The 27,653-nt window shown below is 39.6% G+C and overlaps 1 protein-coding gene across 8 annotated transcripts in view; it reads right to left on the bottom strand.

Moving 5' to 3' along the window:
• Nucleotides 1-27,653, bottom strand: part of CABIN1 (calcineurin binding protein 1) — a 117,259-nt gene that overhangs the window by 23,442 nt on the left and 66,164 nt on the right. For all 8 annotated transcript variants that reach the window (XM_075110564.1, XM_075110560.1, XM_075110562.1 and 5 more), the window contains 4 exons: nucleotides 9,565-9,728; nucleotides 7,407-7,503; nucleotides 5,537-6,178; nucleotides 5,006-5,080 (listed from right to left, as the gene is read on the bottom strand). In XM_075110564.1, coding sequence (XP_074966665.1) covers nucleotides 5,006-5,080; nucleotides 5,537-6,178; nucleotides 7,407-7,503; nucleotides 9,565-9,728 — 978 coding nt within the window. The remainder of the gene's footprint in view (nucleotides 1-5,005; nucleotides 5,081-5,536; nucleotides 6,179-7,406; nucleotides 7,504-9,564; nucleotides 9,729-27,653) is intronic.

Below are 27,653 nucleotides of genomic sequence, written 5' to 3'. Positions count from 1 at the left end.
CTCACTTCGTAACTTTAAATACTAGCATCAATAACTGAATATCTTTGGAGTCACAAACCTATTCCTGATGGGTCATTACTGGTGATCATGACACCCTTCTTTCGGAGGTACCGTAGTCTGAACTAAATTTAAGTAGTCTCTGGAACTTTAGCCTCTTATTTTTAAAAATAACAGTGCAATAGGCTAAAGGGTCAAGAGCAATACTAGGAAATGTGAATATTTGCGAAGATATTTTGTTAAATCCTCAGCATACATTAGTTTAGTCATATGATCAACTCAGTGACTTCAACAAGAGCAGTTAAATATGCAACAAGCAGCAAAACTAAGGTCTCTGAAGGGCTGATGATTATACTGTTGTAACAGATAAAATGGTATCTAATTTCAAAGTGTTCACTGGGTAATCTTCTGTAACACTGAGAATTGATCAGACAACATTGCTCTTGTCTTAACTCTCAGGATACAATAAGAAAGACAATCAAGAACATTAATAGCAGTGTTTAAGAATGTTGCATCATCACTCTTTATATTCTGAACCAAAGTGTGCTTAAGTTGATGAATACATCACTTATTTGAATTATTATTATTTTGGAATACTGAAGGAAATGTCCCACCAACCTACATGGCATACATTTTTATATCAATTACTGGAATCATGTTTGTTTATGCTACTGTTCCCACACACCACAAAGGCTTTTCCATTTTATTAGAAACAAAAAAACTGCACACATTTTAGTCTTCCCCACCCCATTTCACTGTCACATTAGTGTTATACGCTCAAATTTTACTTCACCATTATGGTTTAACAGTAAATACTTATTACAGTAACACTGAACCTAGCCTAATACAAACACAGCACAAATTATTAATGAAGTTAAAATCCCCCTCCCCAGCATATGGTAATATATGTGCATTAATTTCTATTACATTTACTAGCAGCTTTTTCAAATTCACAAGTCTCTCTTTGGTAGCCTCTTTGAATGACTGTTTCAGGTCTTCAGCTGCTTCTGCATTAGACCTTAGAAACTCAACGCCCCCATTAGCAGGATTTGGTAAAGCAAAATTGTGCTTGCTATGGGAAAACATCAATTACTCCTGAAAGTAAGAGTTGGATCCAATTAAGTCTCAGAAGATGTTTAATTGACAAGATGATGCTCAACTGACTGTTCAACTGGTAACGTTCCTCACCACACTAGAGCTCTAATGCTATGGCATTTTATCCAATTCTGTGCTGAGCACACATAGGTACACCTTTCTGTTAAAGGTCTAAGCACGCGCATACTGTTAAGCAACCCGTAAAAATGTTAAGTGACACCTGAACTATGAACAGCAGCTACATGCATAAAGGACCCCTTTCTGAAACAATCTTCTGTTCCTGGCACGAGTAGGGTGTCACCACCCTATGCAAGATCTCAGAATATCTACATTAATTTCTTTGTTGATGTGTCATACTACAATAGAGAACATTTCAATTCGAACAGTTCTTCAGGAGCACAGGAACTTATCATGGCAAGGTTTTGTATCACCACCTTTTTCTGCCTTCTTCAAAGCTAGGAGCCAAGCTTTTTAAGACACCTTCCCATGGATTTAGCTAACTTTGTAGAAGATGATGCTAGAGTCTCAGTGGCTCAATACATGTTAACATTGCATCAGTCATCAGGACCACAGAGGATTTCTGAAATCAAGTGAAAAGGTCACAGTATTGCCAAGCTATTAAAAAGATTAGATCTCATCACAAAATGACAAAAATAACCCACTTTGTCAAATTCTGTTTACTGATTGCTGTATTGTTCCCTGCTTATGCCTGAAGAGCCATATACAGAGATTTCAGTGGATTTGTTAAATATTTAGGTTCAAAATTCTGACTGGTCTGGAAGAAAGTTGAAAAGCCAGAATTCAAATAATTCCTAATTTTAGTTGCAAGTGAAAACTTTCATAAAGAAACTATATACTGATTGGAACTGTAAAATACAACAATCAGTAGAGAAAGACATGTATCAAGGCAGGGTTTGTGTTCACTTTTCTTTTTTGACTGTCAGTTTCTTGGGGTAAGTAACTGAAGAACCACAGGCCCTAGAAACCTACTCAGATTATCCAACAGCAAAGCACTTCTCTGGGCCACAGCAGCTCTGTACGTGACATCATTTGTTTACAGAAGGCAAATACTTGCCAATTTTATATAAAACAGGTTTCAGCCTGTTGCAAACAGACAGATGGCGACAAGGGTGGCTATTCCTGTGTCTCCAAACTAATTCATAGTGTTATACTATTGAAGCAGTAAGGCAGCTTCAAACAGATTACGAGATCCTGCTAGAAACAGATGAAAACGAGACTGCAGTATGTGATAATCTCATTAGCTGGAACCACTTCCTAGAAGGGAATTTAATATGATGCACTTTGAAGCTTGTAAAGAGGTATGTTTTATTTCAAGTGATTTAACAGGAAATCTCATCACTTCAGCACAATTAAATAGTATCTCACCTATTTTATCTACTTTCAAGATTAGTTTGTGTGCAGGTTTTTCACCATTCTAATGTTTTGCCACATGCTTGTTGGCTTTACTGGAAGAGCTGGCACAGCAATCGCATACCCAGAATCTTCAAGAAAGCCCAGCAAGGAGCTTGGCCAATACATGCAAGTTTGTTGAGTAGTTTTTGAAAAGGCGAATACATCCAAAAAGCAAACAGTAACATTACTTTTTAAAGAAGCCTATTAGCAAATTCTTTTTATTTTGAAGTCTCAAATCACAGTGTGTTGACTCCCATTTTTCCCCAGGATAAACTAAAAATGTCTTAACATTCTGAGCCAAGATTTCTTTATTTAAAAAAATAAAAATCTGTTAAATACAGACTATGAGCAAAGAAACATTTCTACTAGAATACCTCTCTTGAAGTTTCTGTTCATTTCTAAGGTTCAATGGAAAAACGTTACTGACTTCCTGAGGGACACAAATTGGAGAGAGTTACTTTCATGAAAATCTAATGAAGAAAAACTCCCCTTACTCTTACATCCTCTCCTGTTACTCTGCTACAAGATGCACTGTACATATGCACATTTTAACTAGATGCACTGTTAGTTAATTTTTATCTCAGTACTAACAACTGGAAACCTTTATGGATACTCGGGACTCAGACTTTCTGCACAGCACGTGGAAAAACACAGGTTGGTGTGCCTCCTGACAACTAAAACTAACACTATTTCAGGAAGAAATTTAGTGTGAAGGTAATCCTGCCTAGAACAACAACACAGTCTTCCCTGAAGGTTTGAAACTCCTCTACCCTCCTGGACAAGGCAATTATCACCATCAAAACAATATTCATCAAAACGAGGTGAGGAGAACAAATATCCACAGATTCAAGAAAATAGTGCGTGAAAACACAGGGTTCAAGCTCTATTGGAAGGCACTTATTTAAAAATGGAAACAAAAAATATCTGGAACCTTTCATAAAAGACACAAATATCTGCTTTTCCTGAAGTTGCAGAGTAGACAGTGCTAAACCTTGTTACAGGGAGTTGACCTACAGCCTCAATTTTCTCCAGCTGCACTATGCAGAAAAACCTAAAAGACCAGCTCTGAACTCTATATAATACAGAATGTTCATCTTGTAAGTTCTTGTACCTATTAACCAGCATCACTAACACAGTTGCACTTCAGTTCTGAGAAGCATTTGTCCTGTATGTTAACACATTGAAGGGAGGACCAGACAATGTGCAACCATAATACTTACTTCCTTGTAACTGGCAGGTTGGAATGCACTGTGTGGGTATGTCTAGACCAGTCATAGCATATACTTCTTGTACACTTCTACTGCGTAAGACGCATGACAGGAAGATGAAGTTACAGGAGATGACAGAAAGGTGAAATAATGGAAAAGAAACTTGAGGGACAGAAGAGACGAACTGCAGAAATCCAGAATTAATTTCTGCAGCTCATAAAACAAGCTTGTTCAAGACATTTCTGAAAGAGCTCTACTTTAAACCACTACTGAACATGATTCAACATATTCATATAGTTATCTACCTTTCTTGTGCAGAAAACCTTAAGAGATACTTCCTGTTTGACACCCTTAAGCACTTGTAAAACACTCAAAGACAACAGAAGGTTTCTAAGTTGCACTCCAACAGATTTTTAGACAAATACTATTTTGATTACTTTTTGAGAGCTAGCAATTGGTAACACAGACTACGCTTTTATAGGAATAAAACATGCACAAAGTCCCAAACAGAACTACAACATAGACTATTAACTAGGAACATGAATTTTTCTTCAAAACTTATTTTATCGTCTAGTCAAAATCTGCTGGGTAACTGCTACATTGTGTGCTGGTGGCAAAAATTACAGAAAATACAGAACTAGGAAATACTTTGGGGCTTTCAACTGATGGTTTGCTGGCAAAATGGATGACCACTAAAGAGGTCATTAATTCAGATTTCTTCTTGGCTTTGATTTCACATTAAGGACTGAAAAATAAGCACCCCTTTAAAGCTCCAGAATTGTTTGCTGGATAAACCCAGAAACTACAAACTAAAACCAAACTGAGTAATATAACAGAGTTACGATCAGATTCTCAACCACGCAAGTTGAGAGCAAAGGTGTTTAGTATCTCTGGAGTAGAGTGCAGTGTTAGCAAGGGAAGAGCTGAAGAGATTGCTAGGCCTTAGGGATCAGAGAGAAGTAATTATGATCCATGAAATGCTAAGGAATGAAGTGGTCATTAACAAAACTGTCGTGTGCCGTAAATATTTCAATTTGAAGATTGTTTGGTGTGTTTGGTGTTTCTCCAAAAGCTTCTGAGCATGCAAACTGTCCTTCAAGCCTGACATAAACTGGAGCAATAACCCTAACAAAATGGATGAGCTCCCTATACTAACGTGGGCCAACTTATCTTGGATGACAGTACAAGGAGAGTAGGTATTTCTAATTGCTGCAAACATTTAGCGACAGACTTGATTGTACAGACTAAGTAACAGAAGTTCATTACAAGCAGCCAGGAACTTCAGAGCTTACCTGCTTCTGTGCTGATGTTCCCATATGCACCTGGCAAAACTTCACTGCTTGTTCAAGTGCTGCTTCGTCATCCACCTGAACACAGAATCACAACTAATGAAGTTGTAATTACTTAGCTCATCTATAAATCTAAGTTAATTCAGATGAAACGGGGACGTAGAGCATGGGAGTAAGGGGGACAAGCAGCACTTTTACGGCGTAACAGTGATCTTCAGTTATTCAGGAGTATATATTCAAAGATACACAACTCAATTCAAACTAACATTTAGCATGAACAAACCCCACATAATTGGTATTAAAGTTCCTAATTGATTTCAGAAATTTAGTTCCAAAACATGGAAGATCCAACTTTTTCTTTCTTCCGCTCTAGTAGTGGTCTTGTCAAGAGAGTGGCTCTTTGGGAGATATTTATGTCCCCAACTTTTGAACAGATATAGGGCCAAATTTATACTGCTTGGTTTGGCAATTATTGTTATTCTATAATCATGTCTGAGGTCACATAGAGAAATTACAGTTAATGATATACTTTACCTGTTTAATCAGCATGTATGTTTCAGACATAATCTTCTCAATTTTACTCAGATCATAAGCCATAACCTTCTGACCTTGCTGCCACACTCGATAAGCATCAAGCAGAAGTGTTTTCCCAGAGTCCACATCCTCAAGTAATTTCCTCTTCCTGCTTGATCTCTGGACAGGTTCTTCTGCAGGTACTGCTTGAACTATTCCTTTAGCTGCCTGCTGCTGATGTTTTGAGCTGATACTTAGCTCTTCCAAAGAAAGTTCTGGAGTCCGGCTCTCTGGAACTCTCTCCTTTGAGTTTCTGCCAGACTGAAGATGGTCTGGCTCACTGCATTTACATGAAGAATCCATTTTTTCAGGGTCATTGGAATATCCATCAAGATCCATAGGCTCAAATGAACCAGGCCCAGGGAGCTCTCTAATTTCCTTGTCATTCTTGTCCTCTTGTTCCAATATATCCATAGCATTGGGAATTTGTCCCTGGGTCACTTCCTTTATTCCATTTTCAGTACTATGTGCTACTCCATCCGATAAAGCTGGCTTTTTGGGAAGAACATCTTTCCCCTCTTCAGCACTAGTTTTATTTGAGACGTCTGTTGTCATCCTTCCTGAAGCAAGCTTAGAAGACTTGGAACTCTGATCTTCTGAAACCTTAATATAAGAAGTCATCCTTCTCTGTTATTATTGAAATCAGAAAGCCTTTGAGCACAGCTATGACTACCACGCATATTGACAAGGAGTACCTTTACATTACTGCCTCTGCTGAAGACAATGCATTTATTCTACGTTCATTCTTGTTTGTTCCTGAATATTAATCAATCCAAGCCACAAGTCTTACAATTAAACTATTTTAATCAGTGAAAACACCAGAGAAATCAATAATATAGGCATAACCAAAGCTGCAATGTTGTTGTTCCCGCCCCCCCCCACTTCAGTCTATACTATGGGATCCAACTAAATGAAATCCAAGGTTTTAATACCACAGAATTTTCTTCTAATGTATTGAAATCAAAACTGAACCTGTTTCTTTTGGTAGCTGCAGATGAGCCTCAAATTTAGGAATCCTCCCTTTGGTTACTGTTACATAACTTTCTTCTTGTTAGTAGATCAAGGAGTATGCTAAACTCTGCTATAGTATTTTAATTTTTGTACCCGTACTTTGGTGATGGTCCAAAAGGTAGAAAGCCTCGGTACCTCATCTCTTTTTTCAAAAATTGCTAATGATACAATTATTCCATGCAGATGTATGAACAAACTATTGTATACACAGAGTTCCAGTGGTCTTAAGGATGTTTTAATATAATTTGTTAAATGTATACTCTGTTAACTTGGAAAACCCTTTTTTCTTCAATGTGTTTACTAAATAAACTTCCAATTTCCAGTTACCTTAACCTGGAAACTAATTAGTCTCTATATGACTTTTAAAAATTAAACCTAAATTACAATTAAATGTAATAACAGGTGTGGTGCTGTCAAGGACTAGCAGTTAAAAATGGCTAGGAATGTACTATCTCGTTGTCCGGTTTTGTTTTGCAAGAAGAATCTTAGTTCATTTTAAAAGGAAATTTCCAATAGACCCCACCTGAAAACGTAGCTGTTCTTATTCTGCACATAACCACCATCGTTTGAAATTTAAGGGGCAGTCAAACCAAACTTACTGCAACCCATTCTCAACAATCTATTCGTTACTGGATTTCAAAAACCAAAAACCACCATGTTGGAAGAAAGTTTTCTGTGTAGGGACATATAAATAAAAGATATTAGAAGTAAGTGATAATAATGTAGCCCTTCAGCCTCAGGAGATGTAAGGAAAGAGTAAACTGAACCTCGAAAATTATTATTATTAAATCAATGACCATAAAATGCACTGCTGCCTTACCTGCGTCAGATCGTTGAGAGTGTCCTCCAACACTTTCACTGTAAGCACAAAGGCTTGTTGGGCCAGAACTTGGCGATCTGCATCACGTAAGTACTTCCTGTGCCACAGTAAGAGAACAGAAATTAAGCTAACTGCCAAAAGCCTCTAAGACTTTAAAAGCAAGAACCAGGACATTAGAAAAAAACAAAAACCAAGCAAAACCCACAACCACCCCCCAAAACAACAGAAACCAACAAAAAAAACCCCCGAAACCAACAAAAAAAAGAACCCAAACCAAGAATTTTGAAACCAATTAGAAGAGAGAAAACAAAACATATACGGTTTCATACTGAAATATAACGTTTTAGCTATGTTTCCCTCCACTTCTCCCCTTCCTACAATCATCACAGGTGACATGCATAAAACAAAAGATAGCACTATCTACAGAGGGAAGGGGAGAAAAGAAAAACAAAGGCAAACCAAAATCCAGAGCAAAACAGACAACCAGAATTACAGTTTTCTTGTATCAAACCTTCTGTGCCCCTCAAACACCAGCTTTTTATTCAAACCCTTTCTTGAAAAAGAGTATTAGTCACACAAAGCTACCTTGAGCTGTCAGGTGATTTTCACGTTCTAGATAAACCGTACATATGAGATTAAGGACATCAGCAAATCCTTTCTCGTTGGTCATATCAGTTGCCTTTGAATCTAGGTTTTTTTAGAGCTAAAACACCAATGTGCTAATACTCTTTTTCCTATTTAGTATTGTAAAAGAATAATATTGTATATGTAAGAATTATTCACTCTACAGCTTAATTATTAAAGCATTGTAACTTCTACGTATTCTTACACAATGCTTTAGTCCACTTTCAAGGAAAACGTTTCCAGCCATCAAGCCCACCTAATTGAATTTGATGGAAAAATGAATTTTTATTTCAGACTTCGCTGGTTTTAATGAGAGGGCTAAAAATCAAGTGAATGATTTTGAAGGGTACTATTTCAGTCAAAAAGCCAACATTTTTAATATGCATGTTTTCTTTCTACAGTATTTTATTAAACTGGTAATTTTATGGTTTGCTTTTCAGACAAAAGATACAAAAACCTGACTCCTCATCAGTACAGTAATAGCTGAAGTTCAGCTAAAAACTTCCTATTTTTAAAAACAAGGTTGTTACAGGCATATACCAGACACACACAGAATATTTGCATTTATAAATACTTGTAAGGATTACAGTTCACAATAACTGGCACTGGCTGATCCAACATGTCAAATTATTTGTTTGTTAAATTCAGTCTAGACTTATAAATAACATAATATTTTTAGTAAAACTGCGGGCTTGCTTAGGACAGAATTTAAACCTTCTGTGGTCCAGTACTTCGGATATGCTAAACGTCAAAGCAATTTTGGCCTCAAGTTTGCTGAACTTGTGACATATTCCCAGGAATACTGTGATCTATGCAAATTCACATGCACTTACATTCCAAAACACATGAAGAAACCTTCAATGCCTCCAATCTATTGCCATCAATCATTCAGTTCAATTTTTCAAGCATTTGCCAGAGACTAATTTAAACATTTCCCACTCGGCAAGTTGCTAGAATTTTACCTCAACTGCTTCAATGTTTTCCTTAGATGTTTATGTTGGTCTCCTCATTGCTATGAACATGTATATAGCTCACATTAAAAGGCTTTTTTCTTAAATAAGGTTAATGGAATTAAAATTAGATCACCCCTGAATAGGATAAGCTTTTTAAATAGCATCAGCTGCCAACAGGCACATAACCATTGTTCAGCCAAGGATTACAGGAAGGCAGGATGCCTGGGCTGTGACCTCTCTCACTGGACACAGCTCTTACGCAAGAGGCCAGCAGAGGGGTGCAGAGGTTATGATGCTCTGTTCCACCAGTGAATCCCTCCACGTGACACAAAACCTCTGCAAGTCTGTTAAGGCAGCTGTTTGGCTGCTCTGAGTTTCAATAGAAATGCAGATAAATTCTAGACTCTATTATGGAATTGTAATCCTGAGAAAAATTAAACGCCATTCCACTATATTCCCAAGGAAGTCTCTCTAAAGACTTTTTTTCCTATACCAAGAACGTCTTTAAACAAATAGCTACACAGCAAACAAAATATATTTGAAACTTTACAAAGTAACGGATTAAAATAACTATATCATACTTTCCCTGATCAGGGGTCCTCTGTAGCATAGATGAGACTTTCAGCAAAGTGTTGTAATCCTTTAGTTGTGACAATACATTTAGCAGTAAGACAATAGAGCGGTTCATATGAGATGCAAAACTGCCTGGGCGGTCGATCTCATCCACGGGGATGCGCCAGATTCCCTGCAGAAGAAGGAAAAGAGGAAACCTCTAAAGAAGGATCTGACTGAAAAGGGAGGAAATCTTAAAATATGGGTCAGATTCCACAGCACACTGAATGCTTGAGGGAGCAAGAGGGAGGCCTGCAGAAGCCACAGCACACCTTCTAAATTTGCTTCTGAATTATTCCCAGAAGAAAAGCAAGCAAAGCCTAAATTATATTGTGCATTTTTCTTATATGTCTGTGAACACACCCTCCTAAGCCAAAGCTCAACTCCCATAAAAAACAAGGAGTAACTTAAAGTAAGTTTTCCTGGCCTGAAAGCTGCTACTCTTGTGGAACCAGAGAAAGATTCTACCTTCAAATAATCTATTACTAAATGTCTTAGGAACTTGGTTACTGCCTTGATATGATCAGTGCTCACCACAGCACTAACCAGTCTGATAGGAAGAATCAGATTCCTCAGCAGTATCTATTTTCCAGTGGCAGATGCGAATACTTGTGCGTACATCTTGAACCTTCTAATTAAATTTCTGGGACAAGGGAATCTTTGGGGATCAAGGCTGGAGACTGACAGAAGATACAATTTAATCATTGCTAGTCAGCTCAGATTCTGCAATGTCTAGTAAGCCGAAGGAGATGTTTTTCAGGTGTTTGATGTGGATGCTGTCAACACGCTAGTCACCGTACTTGAAAAATGCGACGAAAACAGTACTGTGCTACTGTTCTTGCATGTTAGTACGCAGCTGATGACCATTCACAAAAAACTGCCATTACATCAGTGCAAACCCTTCCCTCATGCTTTATTCAGTCCTGAAACTTCTGTAGCAGCTCTTTAAGATGAAAATCCTCTGGTCATGTATACAATTTTGTGACAATGCAGCACAGAACAGTCTCACTGATAGGAGTACCTGACTGAAAATTAATTTTGCTTTCCAAACTTGTTCAGAGAGCAGGATGTACAAATATTTACTCGTTTACCCTTGCTTTGATATTTTTAGCTTTACTTCCACTGTGAGCAAACTTCTTCAGAACTTAATGCAAGATGGAAGCAAAGAAAATCATTACTGCCAATCATAAATGACATCTGACCACAAAAGAAGCAGATATGCAACCACTCTGTCTACGACAGACCCTCCCCCTGCATGTCTTCAGAGAATCTGCAGTACTACTCCATAGGACATATAGGAACTTGGTAAAAAACAACACACAAATATCACTGTTTTTGAATAGGAAACAATGACCTCAACTAGATATAATGTGCAGACTGCTCTGTCATATTTTCTTGCTCTTGCTTTTCCTCATGCTATCTACTCTTACTCCCTAGTGATGACAGAGAAAGCCATTTTTCCGCTTTGCTCCCTGAAGCTTTCTTTCAAACTTTTTTTTTTGTAGCTTCCCTTTTGCAGAAAGTACCTAAAACCATACCATGACTGACCCCCAAGGTACAACCGTCACTTCCTCCCAACCCCAACTACCAACATCCACAAGCACCTTCTGCAGCTTGGTGACAAAGATCTTATCTGCTCATGCAGCTCAGTAGCTTTCAAGGCAGGTAACAATTCGATAAAGCAGCACATACTTTATTTAGAGAAGCTTTTTCTTCCCCTGAACTATGCGATGACTTTCCTTTCAGGCCACAGATGAAACACACATTCTGGAGCTGGTATTTTTTGCTTCTCAGCACGTATGCAAACTGGGTTTCTGCCAAATCCTAAAACAACTGAATTCCTCATAATGGCACCACATTGCAACAACCTACTTAGCCAATTTAACTATACAAAACAATTTATGGTCAACTTTGATGCACACTGTAGGAATGGAAGGCAGCCAATGTGTAGGTTCCTGGTCTTTTTTAGCATTATCACATCCTTCATTTGAATTAAGCAGATCACTTGGAGTGAGCTTTCCGATACCATATCTGGAAGCAGTTGAAAATAATTTTGCAGCCCCTTCTCACATGTCCCATGTATACATTTTAATGCTACACCAGACATTACAATAATGCAGTACAACCGTTTGCAATGAGGGAATATGCTAACTGCAGCTAAGTCCATCTGATAGAAACTAAGTTGCATATTTTGGGGAACGCTGCTCTTCTGTCTTTCTGCAAAAGGGCACATTGGAAGAGTTCAAAACTCTCATTAGAGGTGTTTAGGTTTACTTTATCATTGGAATTACAAAAGAAGGTCTGATTTTAAAAGGAAAGTCACTAACTTGTCATGTGTTGACTTGCAGTTTTACAAATGCAAACCAGCAATAAAGATGACTACTGTCCTATGTTACATCCTTGCTTGTTTCACATGCAGCCCCAAGCCAAAAGCAGAAAGAAACCTGCCATCAGAACAATATTCATTCCACCCACTGCCATTTTACTAAACAATATGCAAAACATTTATGTTAAAGTGAGTTTATCACAGTGTATTTCATGAGTGATGTTGAATTCTTTTCAAGATTGCAATTTGAGTCAGAGTCTAAAGAAACAGTCTCATTCAAACCTCTCTCAAAGAGAAGTTTAACTAAGCCCATCAGGCTTGAATTCTTCCTTCCTAAGTATCAATAACCTTCAGGAAGGATATTTCTGAACGCAGAGCATTTACTGCAACTTTTTTTAAAAAAAACCAATGGCCTACCATTCAGCTTTTAAAACAAAACTTAAGATAAAAATGCAAAGCTTGTAACAAAATAGCTGGGGAGGAGACTGGAAAACGTTACTCAATTTGACTAAAATTGAAGTTTTCATATCATTTTAAAATTCAGATTTCTTAGCTAACTATCTCCCTTGAAAGTACATGCACAGAGGTGTGCAGATCCTTGTGACAAACATTTGCAGTTCTTTGAAAAGTTTTGTTACTGATCGTCACCACTCAGGCCACTTGACGAAATGTCTCCGACTCTGGCCACCAGAAGGATTTTACATCCAACACACCACTCCGGTTTGCTGGCCACCGTTCCTGCAGCTGGAGGGTTCTCCTCCCTTCTGTGACAGCCAGTGAAGCTGTTTACACTAAACCAGGGAAGGAGCGAGATGTTTTCAACAACTCCAAAATGCCTCTCAAGATCCAAACCATCAAGCTGCTCTCCATGCCTTCCTGGCTAAACAAACACTTCATAAGAGCTGGGGCGGGGGAATCAGGCCTGATATGCCTGGGAGTATGAGAAAATTCTGCGGATAACTTAACACCGAATTTTGCATTAAATATTAAACTTAATAATGAAGTCAATATACCATATTCCTGGTGACACTTCAAAAAATCTTTTTTAAGCTTGAAACTTGCTGCACAACCTCCCCTTGTAGAAGAACTGAAGGTTTGGAAAAAAGGTGAGAAGAGAGAAGACCATGCTGCACAGGCTTTTGCGAGTACAAGCTACAGCAACAGTGGTTACTTTCTAGTCCAGTCACTGAAAATAGAAAGGAAGGAAGTGCTTATTATTCTTCCACACTGCTTACTCCAGGACTTTATGGGAGGGGATTCCCCAGGGTTTAGGAATGCCTCTCTGAGGAGGAAAGGCTGACGGTCCTCAATCAAACCCAGACTTCTCTGGCGATGGCTGCTGCTGACACTGCAAAGCTTCAGAGTAAGCCATTTTCTAAGCAGAGATCAAACTTACTCTCTCAATGCTCCATGCTTTTGCTTCTTAATGAAATGGAGAAATGTTAGTCATACTCCAGATGATCCAATTCACATATAACGAGCAAATACATAAAACAACTACTGCTTGTCTTTTTTTCCCCAAGAGTCCCAGAAGTGCAAGGTGCGGCTACAAACAACTCAATTCCACTGCGGCCTTAAACTGACCAAAGCAAAACCAAAAACTTCGAACAATATTTGTCAATCTCATAATGACCTATTAGGAAGAGCCTTTATTAAAACAAAAGTTAAATATCATGTAAAGATTGTTATAAAATATGACAAAATTAACAAACCAACTAATTATGCGGTACAGGGAAGCCACTGATTAATAATGCAAGAACCTACACAATATTTTAAAATCAGGAGTTGAACTAAGCAGAATTGCATAATACCTGGAAAGCTCACGTTTTCCTAAACATTTTTGGTTTTTTAAGTCTATGTTTATATAGGGTTAAGCACAACATACTGAAGTACTACTAGCTTTACTCAAGCCTCTCTCCGCAGTTATGTAGGCCAACATAAGATCTTGCACTGGGGACCTGAAAAGGAAAGGAATGTGGCTCATGCTGAATGGTTTCAGCACACAGGATTTGAATCTCAGTCTTTTCAGCCAAAAAACTACAGCACAGACCCTTGAATATCCCTATTCCTTTCTGAAAGCATCACTCTGTGTGGTGTTCAACTCAGTAAGCAGGTACTTGCTTGATTCACGACTTCCTGCTAGTTCCGAGTGTAACCATTAAAACCACTGTCCCCTCCCCCATTTAGCAAATTACTAAACCACCTTTTCTCATCCAATCTTAACATGCTCCCATATCTCTTACTATTTTACTCTGTCACCTGATTTTGGCGTTTCTTTTTTCCTACAGATGATTCTATTACTTTTCTCCCTCAGTCGCTCATTTTATCCACGCTGCTCTTCAGTATATAGTGGAACAATTCCCCCTCTGTGAACAGGAGTGCGAGTGGGTTCAAAAGTATTATGAAAGCAACTATATACAGAATATTAAAGCTGCTAGGTGCAGGGACTTGTGTCATCAAGGCAAAAAAGCAGCCCCTGCTTTCTGTCAGTAGCTTAGCCTATTTCAGAAAAGAATCTTACAAACTTTTTCAGAGTATTTAAGCAGCACACCACTCATCTACTGTTAGTCTTGTCCATGTCGTACAGCAGCAGAATATCAAAAATAGAATGATAAACTATATTTTGTCAGCCTGGAAAAGGAAAGAGAAATAAGGCAAAACTGCAGCAACTTCCTTTTAGTAAGTCAGAACTAAGCAGGATTACAATTCCTGGTCTACAAGGTAAATACCTTCTATTTCTTTTTTTCTTCTTTTTTAAATAAACACACACTTGGAAGTGAATGAACAGCATGTGTGCTTTCTGGAAGAACTGTGGAATTCTGCAGCATTATTTTAGCAGGACAGCAGCATGAAAAATATTGACAAATCAAATGCTCCACATGCTCCAATTATCGTACACTGATAAAGAAACATAACAGACAATTTTCACCTCCCGTTTCTCTCTTCAAAATACAACATTTTCAGAGTCTTCAATTTAAGGTATTTTAATTTCTAGAACAATCACTTTACAGTTGATGTAACATTAAATTGGTTTTAACCCTATGAAAAGGACACCCAAGCCATACCTGCTCTGAGAGTATTTTGTGTAAGCATGAGTCAGGAATATACACATAGGAGGCAGGGGAGTAATTTCCTTGCTGCATAAGCAATCATATAAAACCAGAAATGCCTTGTTAAGATGATGAGTTACCAGTTCAGGTGGATTTAGTGAAAGAGAAACTGAGGTCTACAAGATAGCCTTTGCAAAACATCAGGTTTGGTCATTTGCCAGGCAGAATCTAGAGGTTTTTGTTGACTCCATCTGGAGGCTTGAGGAGTTTTTACTCAGATGGTTCCCAAGTACCATGTGATTTCTCAATGATGTCAACAGACAGTCACCTCGTCTCTTTTTAAAGGGAAATGGCTAACTATACTACAGAAAGGGAAACGGAGAATCCATTCTACTCCATGGCTACAACAGAAAGAAATCCAGAGAAGAAAGCAAGAAGGAGCAACAGGCTGTTCTCTTCAAAACCTGTTTTGAAGGTGCAAACCTGTTCAAGCAATGACCCAGCTACATTCCCTCTGGAGTTCTGTAACGGTGTGCCTCAGGCAGACATCACCCACTTGGAAATCCAGGAACCACAGGAGGTAGTTGCACAAACGCATCATCCCCTGGATGAAGACGCCTGCTCCCTACACTACTTTTCCAGGTTAACACCACACTGCCAGTGGAGTATCCTTCCCCAGAGTACTCTAAAAACCAATCTTTAGATACCCTCTTGTCCAGCCCCTCATTTCTCTACTCTGCAAATCTGGGATGCTAAAGCAAAGGTGGATTTGAAGATACAGCTGTGGAACACTAGGTTGTTTGTGGGTTTTTGTTTTGTTTTGGGTTTTTTGTTTTGTTTTTGGGTTTTTTTTCTGCGTACATGAAAAAAGATTCCCTTTTGGACAGCTGGACAACTTCTCAAGCTGAAAGGTCAGTTACTGATAAAAAGGCTTTTGGACACATTATTTAAGTACGTTTATTATCTTTCCTCCAGAAGTTGCTCCCTTTTACCAGCTGTATTTTAGGAAAGAGACAAAGGGATTGGTCAGGAAAGGAATTAAATTATCAGCAGTAAGTTTCACTCACTGTGTCTTGCAGCCAGCCCAGGTTTTAAAAAGGAGAGAAAGAAGTTTGTTAAAGGGATACAGAGGAGAAATCATCCAGAGATTTAATCAGCCACTTCTATCTACTCAAAAGAAAACACCAAGAAAGGTGTCTGCTCACCCATGTTGGAATTTCTGATTATGCCTTTGTTACATTAGTATCTTTTTTTGGGGTACATTTTGGTTTATGTCCTGTCCGTGTCTGAAAGAGCCTGGAATTCTATCTTTGGGAGGATATAAAGCACATAAATCCAAAGAATACAGAATGCTTCTAGATCTTCTAAGAAGTGAATAACTTGATGCAGAAACCTAATGAAAGAATATGAAACCCTTACAGGAAAACTCTTTACCAGGATTTTGGATTTCTTTAGGCATTCTCAGGAGCCAGATGCATGAAGATTTCCTTACCACCAAAATAAATGGTTAGCAGGGCACATCTAGAGAGTGACAGGGGTTCTGGTTTTGCCTAACAGCCAGCCTTTCATAGTTTTAAGAGGATTTTTCTGCTTAGACCTTTTCTGCCTATCTGCTACAACCTGACTGCCTAGCCATCAGATGCAATGGTACTCAAAGATAATGAAATAAACTTGGGTACAGTCCATCCATCTGCCTGGAAGTAGGCAGGCAACAGCATTAGCCCCCTCCAGATACTAGCAAACTCCCATTTTTCAACAACATGGAGAATTCATTTAATCTAACTCCATGTCTATGATACAGACACACACATTTAATGATATCACCTAGAAACCTTTTACAGAGAGAAAAGGGCATTTTAGGGGATGTGGCTCACCTGAGCTATTACAGGCTCCACCTGAGGAGGACATGAGCTACACACTATAAATGACTATCTCCCCTGAATGCAAAGGATGATGAGTAAGTCATAAAAGATGGCAAGTGTTAGGGGAGATAAATGTCAACTGGCAAGTCTGCAGGTGGTTCTGGTCTCCATCGCTGGCATGCCACGGTAGAGCCCCACTCCTCATTCTAACTCCTAAAGGAGGTGCTGCAGAACCAGAAAGAGAACTGGGGCTAACACAAAGCTGGGAGAAGCCATTGGTTCCCAGAGGAGGGTAAGTTTCAGGATCATAAGGTTTTTTTAACCTAGACCCCCCCTACACTTCTTTTGCTAGAGTGACTGTCCCCATCTTCCCAGAGGTTAAAGTAAACAGCCAATAGCAAACATGCATTTTAACTGGTATTAGATTCCATTTGGCAGAGGGAAGATTACCTCAGCCTAATTTCAAGAAAATAAAAAATTGCTTCAGAACACAGAACTATCAGCTATCATCTTTGCTTACAGCTGGTGACACCCAAAAATAGTGAACCTGGCATCATGTATGAATAGTGTTATTCTGACAACACTCCTGCCTTAAATGAATACATGAGTAGTAAGGCATAATAAAGCCTAGGTATGAAGAAGAGAGATTAGAAATACCTAGCAATTTAATGCAGGGACAGAAGAGCTGAAATCTGGAGACAAGTCTCAAATGTCTCACTCTCCAAAAGGTAGCCTTTCCACTCCTCTGGGAATAACAACAGGGCAATGCTTAAATGAAGCAGGAAGTTAAGCATAAGACAGATGTTCAAAAGGATGTGCAGAATGATACAATCTGTGGAATGTTCAAAATAGGCCAAGGGCAAGGCAGCTGCTACAAGAAAAGACAACAGGTTTTTCACAAGAACATCAGCTAATTTTCAAGTTGGGTGGATGACTGCAGCAAAGGAAAAATGTTAAACCTTACCTACCTGCCTTAAGGGTACCTAATGTTGTTTATCTCCTAACAGCTTACACTAACTCACCTCCATCATCTAGTGCAGTATACATGATACTAGAAAGAAAAGGAGGACAAGAACTTCGTGACATAAGAGGTATAGTAATTATTGAGATTTGGCACATTGTTAATAAAGAATTATGAGTTGTTTGGAGATTTCTCATTCTGAAACACTGCAGTAAGCGTCAGCCAAGTACAAGATGCCACCTTTTACTATTTCAGAAGGCTTGAAAGATTTCACAGGATTTGATGAAATACATTTTCACCTAGTTAAATATCCAAGTTCTAGATGTAACTAACTGATTACCCAATACATAAAATGTAAGCGATTATCCTTTTAACAGCATGACAGTTTCCACATACAAGACTCAACTGATTGAGTATTTTAAACTAGGCTGTCAGAGTGCTCAAAAGTTCTTTTACCAAAATATTCAAATATTTTATGCCAACAAAACTGCTCTTCAAGCCTATATCCCTTACTTTTAAGCAAAGAAAATGCTCAGCTGCCCACTCCCGCCCCACATTTGAGATCCAGGATCCCTGCACTGACAGCAGAGTCTCAACTTTTCGACTCTTCTCCATAATGACACACATACACGAAAATATCAAAATTAGAAACTATAAGATCCCAGTGTTTGCAAAATATTTCAGCATATTCATACAATGCTTAGAAAAACTAACACCATCCACCTGTATGTTTTCAAATGTATCACCAAGTTAGATTCAAAATCTCAGAAAATACCAAAAGCAACAGGGTCTCAGGTTAGATCAGTAGTGCAGAAGAAAATGCTATCATTTCAGAAAACAACACTGATGAAGCACTCAGTGTTCTTCATTGTCAGCACCAAATTGCTAGAATATATGGGATTAGGGGAGATCCTGCTGAAAGAGATCTTTGAGCCTGAAGGAATATAAATCAAAAGGTCCAGAGAACACTTGCTACTGGTTTCCATCAGTTTTTGAAGAGAGAAAACCCTCTAAAGCAGTATCACATGGCAGCTCATAAAATACAGTGAAGTGATAACCTTTAAAACTACTGGGGAAGAGCCTTCAGCTTAATTTCATCTTGATAAAAAATTTCATCTTAATATTACCTAGAAACATTCTCCTTACAACACCTTTTGACTAACATGCATCCTTCAGACATGAGTTTCTCTTATCTCAGAGCATTAAGAGCGATCATGCAGCCACATCATCTAACTTTGGGGGACCACATAAGGACTTTTCAAGAGAGTACGTTTTTTCTCAGCAACCTATTGCGTGTAGCTTCCCTTGACTAACCTGGTAAGTATGAAAAAATAAGTAGGTTTGAAGTGATACAACACAAAACCAAACAGATTTGTGTACTGTACATACTGCAGCCTGGTCAGGAAAGAGCCATGTTGTCACTAGGAGGTGGCATATCAATGTGTAGTTATAACGTCTACCTCTGGTTGGATACTGGCAATGTTTCACCAAATTTTCATTAGAGTTACGACCTCAGCCTCCTGTTTAGTAGCTTACAAGCCACAGCCTTCAAAATATACATAGGTATGGTTTTGCAGCTTACTTAGAAACAAATCGAGATTATTGAAAAAGCAAGTACATTTCATAGAATAGGCTGTGAAGTTATTTACAAAAATTAAGAGAGCTGCGTATTGGAATGTAGTGAAGACTGTCAATGTTTTTAATAGCATGAAATAAACAAGTACTACCAACCAGGAGAATATATAAAATGCCATACATACCAGGAATGGTACTAAAAAAATATACTCAACTGTTCCCAATTAGCCATCAGATTCTAAAAGCCTTTCAGAGAGCAACAAAGAATGGCATGTTCCACCATTATTTGGTATTCTAGTATGTGTACACAATCTGGAAGCACAGAGAAATACCTGCATCTTTCATCAATGTTGAGCAGAACAAAAGCAACAAAGAGTTCAACAATAATTTAAACTCCTCTAATGTTCTGACAGAGGTAAAATGACAGCAGGAGCTAGTGAAAAAGCCTTGTAATCTCGAATCAGCATCCTGTAAGATCTGACTTATTCTGATTACAGATCTGATCCCTATTCCTTTTTTTTAATGCCAGTTTTATAGAGATATGTGTTTGCAAATACATTACTTAGTTCATACTTGAAGGTTCTGTCTGAGATTTCACACTGGCTTAGGAATGACAGAAGTACACATCCTGGATTTCAAACAGTTTGTCTGCTGAAGCTGAGGGCAGGAAGCAGCTTATTTAAAATAGGTAAGAAGAAACAAATATCACATATTACCAGTTACAGACCAGAAATAGACATATGCAGTGGTAAAAAGGAGTCAAACCTCGAAGAAGACATACTCCTCTCAAACAACTGAAGCTCTATGTGAGTTTGCACATTTCATCCTCACCAATTAAGATCTTCAAATTACATTATTGGGAGCTGACAGATAACTCATTTCATTATCTCTTCTCCCCCTACAGCAGCATCCATAGAACACTTCCCTTCTCTCTGCCCAGCTAGTAGAGGCCCTGAATGAGTCCTGACTGCTATAAAAGGCAAAAAAATCTCTTACTGTTATACACCCCACAGCTAACCTCAGAGTACCTCTTCTCCTCTGATACAGGAATTCATGCAACAGAAAAGAATTTAATTAGCACAGTTATCAAGTATTTTACCTTCTTATTTATGGGGAGGTGGGGAGGGATGTGTGTTAACACCTAATGCTGTCTTGCTTTCAGCGACTCTCAGGGTTTCCTCAGCAATACAGGGTTTTAAAACAAACAAAATAGCACTTTACCCAATTATAGGAGTTAGTGGAAATGTCTAATTCAAGTAAATGTTTAGGCAGCAGCCTGCCTAGCATCCCAACTAAAGTTGGCTGACCTTTGATAACACCAGAGGAACAAGACATTGCAGAGAAGCTATAATTCAATTATCCCATTTACAGTAAGGGAAGTCAGAGCATACGCAGGGGATCTTCAATATTCAACCAGCAGCAATACTACAACAGCTTAATCTAGCACAAGGCAGGGCAGTGACTCAGTTAGCTAGACAGAAGACAAGGTACAATCTGCTGGTGTTTGATTTCAGGGATATTGCGAGATATTTGTTTGAGAACGACCAGAGTAATTATTGAAGGGGGGGAGGAGGAAGGAAGGCCTCAACTATTACTGAAAACAACCAGAACAGTATCTGGGTATTCAAGATGTCAACCTGAATATGCTCCAATAAAAAAAGACATATCCTGCAGCTTCCTGGGTAACAAAAACCTCCATAGCATATGCTTTAATTCCTAGATATACTTCATGCAAAGTACCCACAGCACACACACAAATCTGCTGTTGCACAAATAAAAACATGCTGCAGTAAATTTAAAAAATAGAAGCATGAAGCTGCTACAGCCAATGCCACAAACAGCATATGGCACTTGCTTTACGCACAACACCAGAATTCACTGCAATTAAGACATACGTTCTAAAATTATAAACATGTGACGAGACAAAGCTGACTGGTTTTAACTGCTAATGAAATCAGAATCCTCTTATCCTCTCTCTCTTCAGCTGAATGAAGCAGCAACTGCTACAGCATAGTAGCTCATGCAAAATAGATACTGAACAACAGGCTTTTCTGTTAGGTCACCGTTAAGAAGGGGAATCTCCAGCGTGAGCCTGGCTGGCGTAGGCAGAACAGCAGAGCGCACGCCACAGATCACAGCTGGCTTGCTCTATGCCAGACGTGATTTTTACAGACCTACCATCTCTTTTTTCTTCTACACATGAAAGCCTCCCCTTACAAGCTTTAGGGCTGAATTGAAGGCGAGGGCGCTAAATAATTCATCCCACTAAGGGGATGGAGGAAGGAGACCGAGAAATCCTAAACAATACAGAAGAAAATATAAATCCCTCACCCTTTCGTTCCCCCTTCCAAACTTCTCTCGACTACTCCGTTTCCCATTGCTCTCAGGATTTTCCTCTGTGCTGCAAGGCAGATCTGTTAGAGCCTCTAACCGAAGGCGAAACGAACTAATGAAATAAGTATTTCCCGACCGTGCAGGCAAATGCCTCCAGAGCACATCTCCCGCGCCGCCGGCTGCCTGCTCGTCGCTGGGGGCGAACCAGCCACCAGGCAGCGCGGCCCAGCCCCGGGCAAGGACCAGCTGCTCGGGGGAAGTTTCACCACCCGCGGACAAGAACGAGGAGGGGCCAAAGCACGCCACCCCGAGAAACGCCCTACAACGCAGGGAAGCCGGCGGCTATTTGTGCTTGCGGGGACAGAGAGAAAGCAAACTTACATCACCACCGCATCTGTCCCCGCCGGAGGGCCCCGCGCCGCCCCCGCCCCCCCGCCCCATCGCGCCGCAGCACCGACGCGTTACCCGGCGGCCCCGGCCTCCCCGCACGGGGCGGCCGCTTCCCACGCCGTGGGGCCGCCCCCCGCACTCACCATCACCGAGGCGGCGGAGCTCCCCGGCGGCCCGCCGAGCCGGCGCGCGCCCCGCCCCCGGCCCCCACCTGCCGCCGCCCCAGCAAGGCTCACACTTCCTCTCGCACTGGAGTTCGCCCGACCCATGGAAACCGCATACCTTAGATTTCCTGCCGCCGCGGCTTTTTTTTTTTTTTTTTTCTTTTCTTTCTCCCCACCGTTCTTTGCAACTGGGTGCCGGGGGCGGCGTGCAGGGCTGGAGCTGTTCGCTGCCTCTCCTGCCGGAGGACCGTCCTGTTTGACATAGGATGTCGGTCCCAGTTACTGCGGAGCCTGGCTCGGAGCCACCCTACTTAGAGCAACCGAGTAAACAGCTGCTCCTGTCGGTTTGCAAGCATTAATAAAAAACAGTTATCTGCTCCCACATGTCCACCAAACCTTCCCAAAGCAGCTGGTGCTGCTTCATTGCCCTTCATCTTGCTGGCACCAAAAGCCCATTCGTGACCCGTTTTTCCGAAGCGTGGCAGGTTCCCCGCTCTCCCGCCACCCCGACCTAGCAGAGCCTGCCTGGCTGCTCCGGGCGGAGGCGAGAGGCAGTGGCCTTGGCCTCACCACCAGCTGCTGCAGCCATGGCTGCTCGGGCCTGCAGCACACAGCAAGCGCGGCTGGGCATCTGCCCCTGCAACGCGCTACACTCCAGCTCCCCTTCCTGTCACCAGAATGCCTTTCACCAAGCTGCAGGACAATCCTCTTACACCGTTTCCTTGCATTTATACTGTCATATTGTCCCCTCCCCCAGTCTAGGGTTTTTTAAACTCATCTCCAGCTTCTGCAGTATCGGGGTGCTGGTGGCACATTTCTCTCACCAGCCCCCTCTTTCATTACATCCTTCTCCCTTTCTCAAATTATTTGAAGGGGAAAACAAAGGTCTACCCTTGTCCTTCCCCCCCATACCTACCTCTCCATACTTTCAGTCAATTCCCTATTAAGAGACCCAAAAGGTGGCCAGTCCGCTGCCAACCTCAGTCCACATAATCCTGCCTCACAAACTGTCTGACAGGCCTTTCTCAATCTGAGTTTAGCACAGCTAACTTAATCTTCTTTTCCTGGCCACTCATCCAGGCTCTGCTCTTGACTACCTACATCACAAAAATTCAGACATTTTATCTTGTTCCTCCAGTCACTTTTGCAAGTGGGCGGTTGCTTTGACTTCCTCTTTGCCTTCCTAAACATTGCAGGCATTTGTTTTGGCTTGGCTTATCCCCCTCCTGATTCTAGGATTATTCTGGTGCTCAAAATCAATCCTGTTACTAATACCTCAGGTTTAATAGCCTGTTCCACAACTGCCATAGTCCCTATATAGTATGCAGAAGTTAGTTGCTAAAATTACCTTTCTTTCCCATCATTTTAGCCACTTTTTACCCTTCTATTTAATTTCTTCATGTTCCTCTTTTCTTCCCACATGAATTTTCGGCTTCTCACACTGAAAGCCCCATATACCTTGCCTTATTTGCATAGTTTATATATATATGTTTATGCTTAACAGCATCTTTTAAAAACTAAGATTTCACTATAGGCATTACCACTCTTTAAAATAACCGATACCTTTATTGCCTCTTACATCTTGCTACCAAAAGCAATAACCCACACTATACTTAGTAACAATGCAGTTTTGGCACTACCACTTCAAAAATACATTAACCTTTAATCTTTTGACTGCATAGAATGGATTTATGTTTGAAGTACAGAACTTAAATGAATGCTTAGTTTCTATCTATTCACGCAAATAGGCTTCTTTTTGACCTGTCCTTTTTGATCTGCTCACTTAGTCACTGTTAACAGCAGAGCTCCTACCTCCTCTGTTGCACTGGAGGCTTTTCCCCCTATGTATTGTCATTTATTTATGCAAATTAAATAGTTGTTGCACCTAGAACTAAATACATTATAAAATGTTTAAAGTTAATAGCCCAAAGACTGGATGTTCACTAGATTAGAAATTATGTCATATAAAAGTTCTGCACAACTTAATACCTTTAAGCCATAAGCACGGCAATGTAAAGGTTTTGTTTTCTAATTAACATCTCTTAGCTGTTAAAATGAACAGCCATGGTATCATAAATAGGAGCAAGAAGACAGGCATCTTAAATTATAATAAAAGGTAAACAAGAATTATAATAATAGTTACCGGATTTCAAACTGCTTCACAAACAAGCCAAATTTAAAAATATAACTAACTGGAATATTCACTACCTGTCTGATTAATTACTGCTTTAGTATAGACGCATTATTTGGTAAAGGTCCATTGCCAACTTCAATTAACGAAATAAATTTGTCTCTTTAGAGTTTAAAAGGATATGGTGTCACCAAAGATTATCTTAAATTCTGTCCAATTCCAAAAGCTCTCTAAGCTCTCTCTCAATCAGCAGTTCATTTATCACCATCAAATTTCCCAGCTTTACATCACGGACTCCTACACCCCATATTATTCAGCTGTCTGAACCATCACAAGCAGAATGAATTTTGCACTATTTGCACATGTAGGTGTTCATAAATTACAGTGCCACTGAGCAAGAAAATTCCAATTTAGTTACCTAAGGCAAAAAGTACCGAGGCTCAGTGAAGTGTAAGTGGCATCCCCTGCACCTGTGGGAACAAGAAATGTATCATGGGACTTCCACATTCTGGATATGGGATATTACAGAGTCGCCCTAAATCCAGTAGTGTTGTGGCAAAAGTGGTTAAAACTATTTACTCGGTGTTCACAAAAAGGGAGTAAATATTTGGCACTTGTGTCAGAAATAACCTCGAGTTATTGACATGCACCTGTAAGCACACCTCTAAGCTACATCTCTGGCTTGGGTAGTCTTACTCCCATTGCTGCCTGTTCCAGGCTTGCTGGTGAAATGGCTGCTGCAGAAGATGGCTGGCACCATTATGCCTGCATTCTCCATTCGGACGTAACACTATGTAGTATCAAAGGCCCTTCCATTCATTATTTCTACACAGCACTGCATTTGGGACACTAGTCAAGTCCCAAATTAGGGGTAAAAGTTGATACAGTATTTTCTTAATTGTTTAATTAGTTGGAGGCACTGTGCAAATGAGGGCTGTAGAAACAGCTAACATCTGCCTTTTTAGCTTAATTTAGGCGACACAGGGACAAAACGATGCAACTTTATGCTTTTTGGCTGGGAAGGACTGATGGGAAAAAAAACTGACAGAGCGATTACAGGGAACCTGAAACATGCCCAGAGTCAACAAGATGACCTAACGTTTGTCCTTTTAAAAATAAATACTCATAATGAATACTTTCAGTTCAGCAACCCATCTCTGACAAAGAAGAGTTATCCTAGGTGCAACTGTTAATCCTCAAAGACCATGCAATATACTTGTCATTTAGTTATTTACAATGGGAAAGGAGGAGGGGAAAGCACTATTCCAGACCATTAAAGAGTGGCAAATTTATGTTTCACTCCGTGTTTCCTTCTCTGAGAGTCTCATTTCATCAAATGCCTTTTTTTTTTTTTAAACTTCTGTATCTTTAAATCAATAACAACCAGAGGAAGTTTGAGGAATATCTCAGCCAGAATCACCTACAGGATATGACCTCTAGCACATGCTCTCCAGTGCTGCAATACTAGGAGCCAGATGGAAGTGATTTTACACTTTTAAGCATTTTTAACTTTTGCACATTAGGATTTCTTGATGAAATGTTCTGGGGTGAATAACAAATGTTCATAAAGGCTCCAGAGCCCTCTGCACTGTTGAGATAAGGGTGCTATCTTTTCCTTGCAAACACAGCATATTAGTTTTTGGGTCAATACATTTGAAATTCTGTTATATTTTCAAATTATTTTCTCCAGTTCAGAGGATATGCATTTTAAATCCTAGCATGAACTCTATTTCCACTTAGGAAGAATAGATTTCATCTTTTGTTTTTAAGGAAGTAGGATATTGTTTTCACTTACAGATGGCTTTTTTTATTACTTGTAGAGATAAAAGTAATCGTAAGTTTCCAGTGCTATGAAAGTCCTACAGGAATAAGAAAGTATTCTTCCTTCAGCAGCAGTATTTGCTTTCTTTAACTCAGATATTTCTAATCTTCTTGCAAACAGTCAGATAACAATAGCTACCAGATTGGAATATTTGCCTGGAAAACCCAGTCTAATCCAGAGTAGCATATTTTATGGTCTTATGTAAGTATTTTCCAGGCCAGTTTCTTTTTTCCATCAGTGCTGGGACTACTGTAAGGAGACCACTAATGCTGAGCAGCAGAATTGGCTGCTACCACCAAAACCAACAACACACCTGCACTGAAGTTAAACCTACACAGTGGTCAGTAGGTAACAGTAAGATAGAGGTTAAGGAGAATAAAGAGGATGGAGGGGAGAAAAACATATTTCACATTTCATAGTCATCAATTTTGTTATCTGAGGATGATATGCTGTTTATATACAGGTTTATATTTCTTGTTTATTAAGAGGTAATTTTATTTCCTTTGAATTTCAAAGAGAAACATAAACCAGCACATGCCAAATCTGGACCTTCAGACGACTTGTATCTTTTCAAAACCTGTCTCTTCAATATTCAGCAAGTAAGGGTAATTCATTCCTTTCTGACACTATTTTGCTTGAAAACCACAGCTTTGATTGAGAAAGAGTATTTTAACCAGTTCAGTATCATTTTATACCTGAGTTACTCCTCTTACAAACCAGAATTACTATGATAAAGCCATTGTTCTGGGAATGTCATACAGACCATATGCTGTCTTTGCCTAGAGACAAATGTAAAATAATACCTAATTATTTGTCCACACACTACATTTAAACTGATGTTCTTAAAAGGGCAAATAGAAGAAGAAAGAATAAATGCAAATGGAAAACCAGGAGAGGAATATGTCAAAAGGTAGCAACAGCAATAACAGTAACTGAAAGGGGATTTGGAACAGAAATCTCTGGTGTATCATCTTGCTGTCTTCACCTTGCTGCCCATATACTTAAAAGACTTCAGATTCAGACTCATCTCCTGGTGGGCCTTTCATTTTGTCAGCTTTGGTCTGTTGCTGGAGACAGCGCTTAGACAGAAGTTTTCAGGAAGAAAGACACTTTGCTTTGCTTTACCTTATTGATTTGAGTACATACAGAGGCAGGAAAATTTATTCTGGCTCAAAGCAAGCAGAGACTTGTCAGATTCTGAAGGAGAAAAGCGACATATTGAAAAGACAGTGACAAAATAACCCAGAAAAAAGGCCTACCCATGAATCGTTTACCTGCCTACATTGTCAGAGTAATGCTGCGTCCAGAATACACTGCCTATGATTTCTAGCAAAGATTCAGAAAGAGAGCAATACTCACCAATTACTGACTTACAAAGAAGAAACCCACCCTTCTGCTTTAAATTATTCTCTCCTTTTCTCCCACACTTTATCAGCAGGGTCA

Source organism: Phalacrocorax aristotelis, chromosome 15, assembly GCF_949628215.1.
Source record: "Phalacrocorax aristotelis chromosome 15, bGulAri2.1, whole genome shotgun sequence".
Taxonomy (NCBI): Eukaryota; Metazoa; Chordata; class Aves; order Suliformes; family Phalacrocoracidae; genus Phalacrocorax; species Phalacrocorax aristotelis.
Note: the sequence above shows the minus strand (reverse complement) of the source record. Positions and strands in the feature narration are given on the sequence as shown.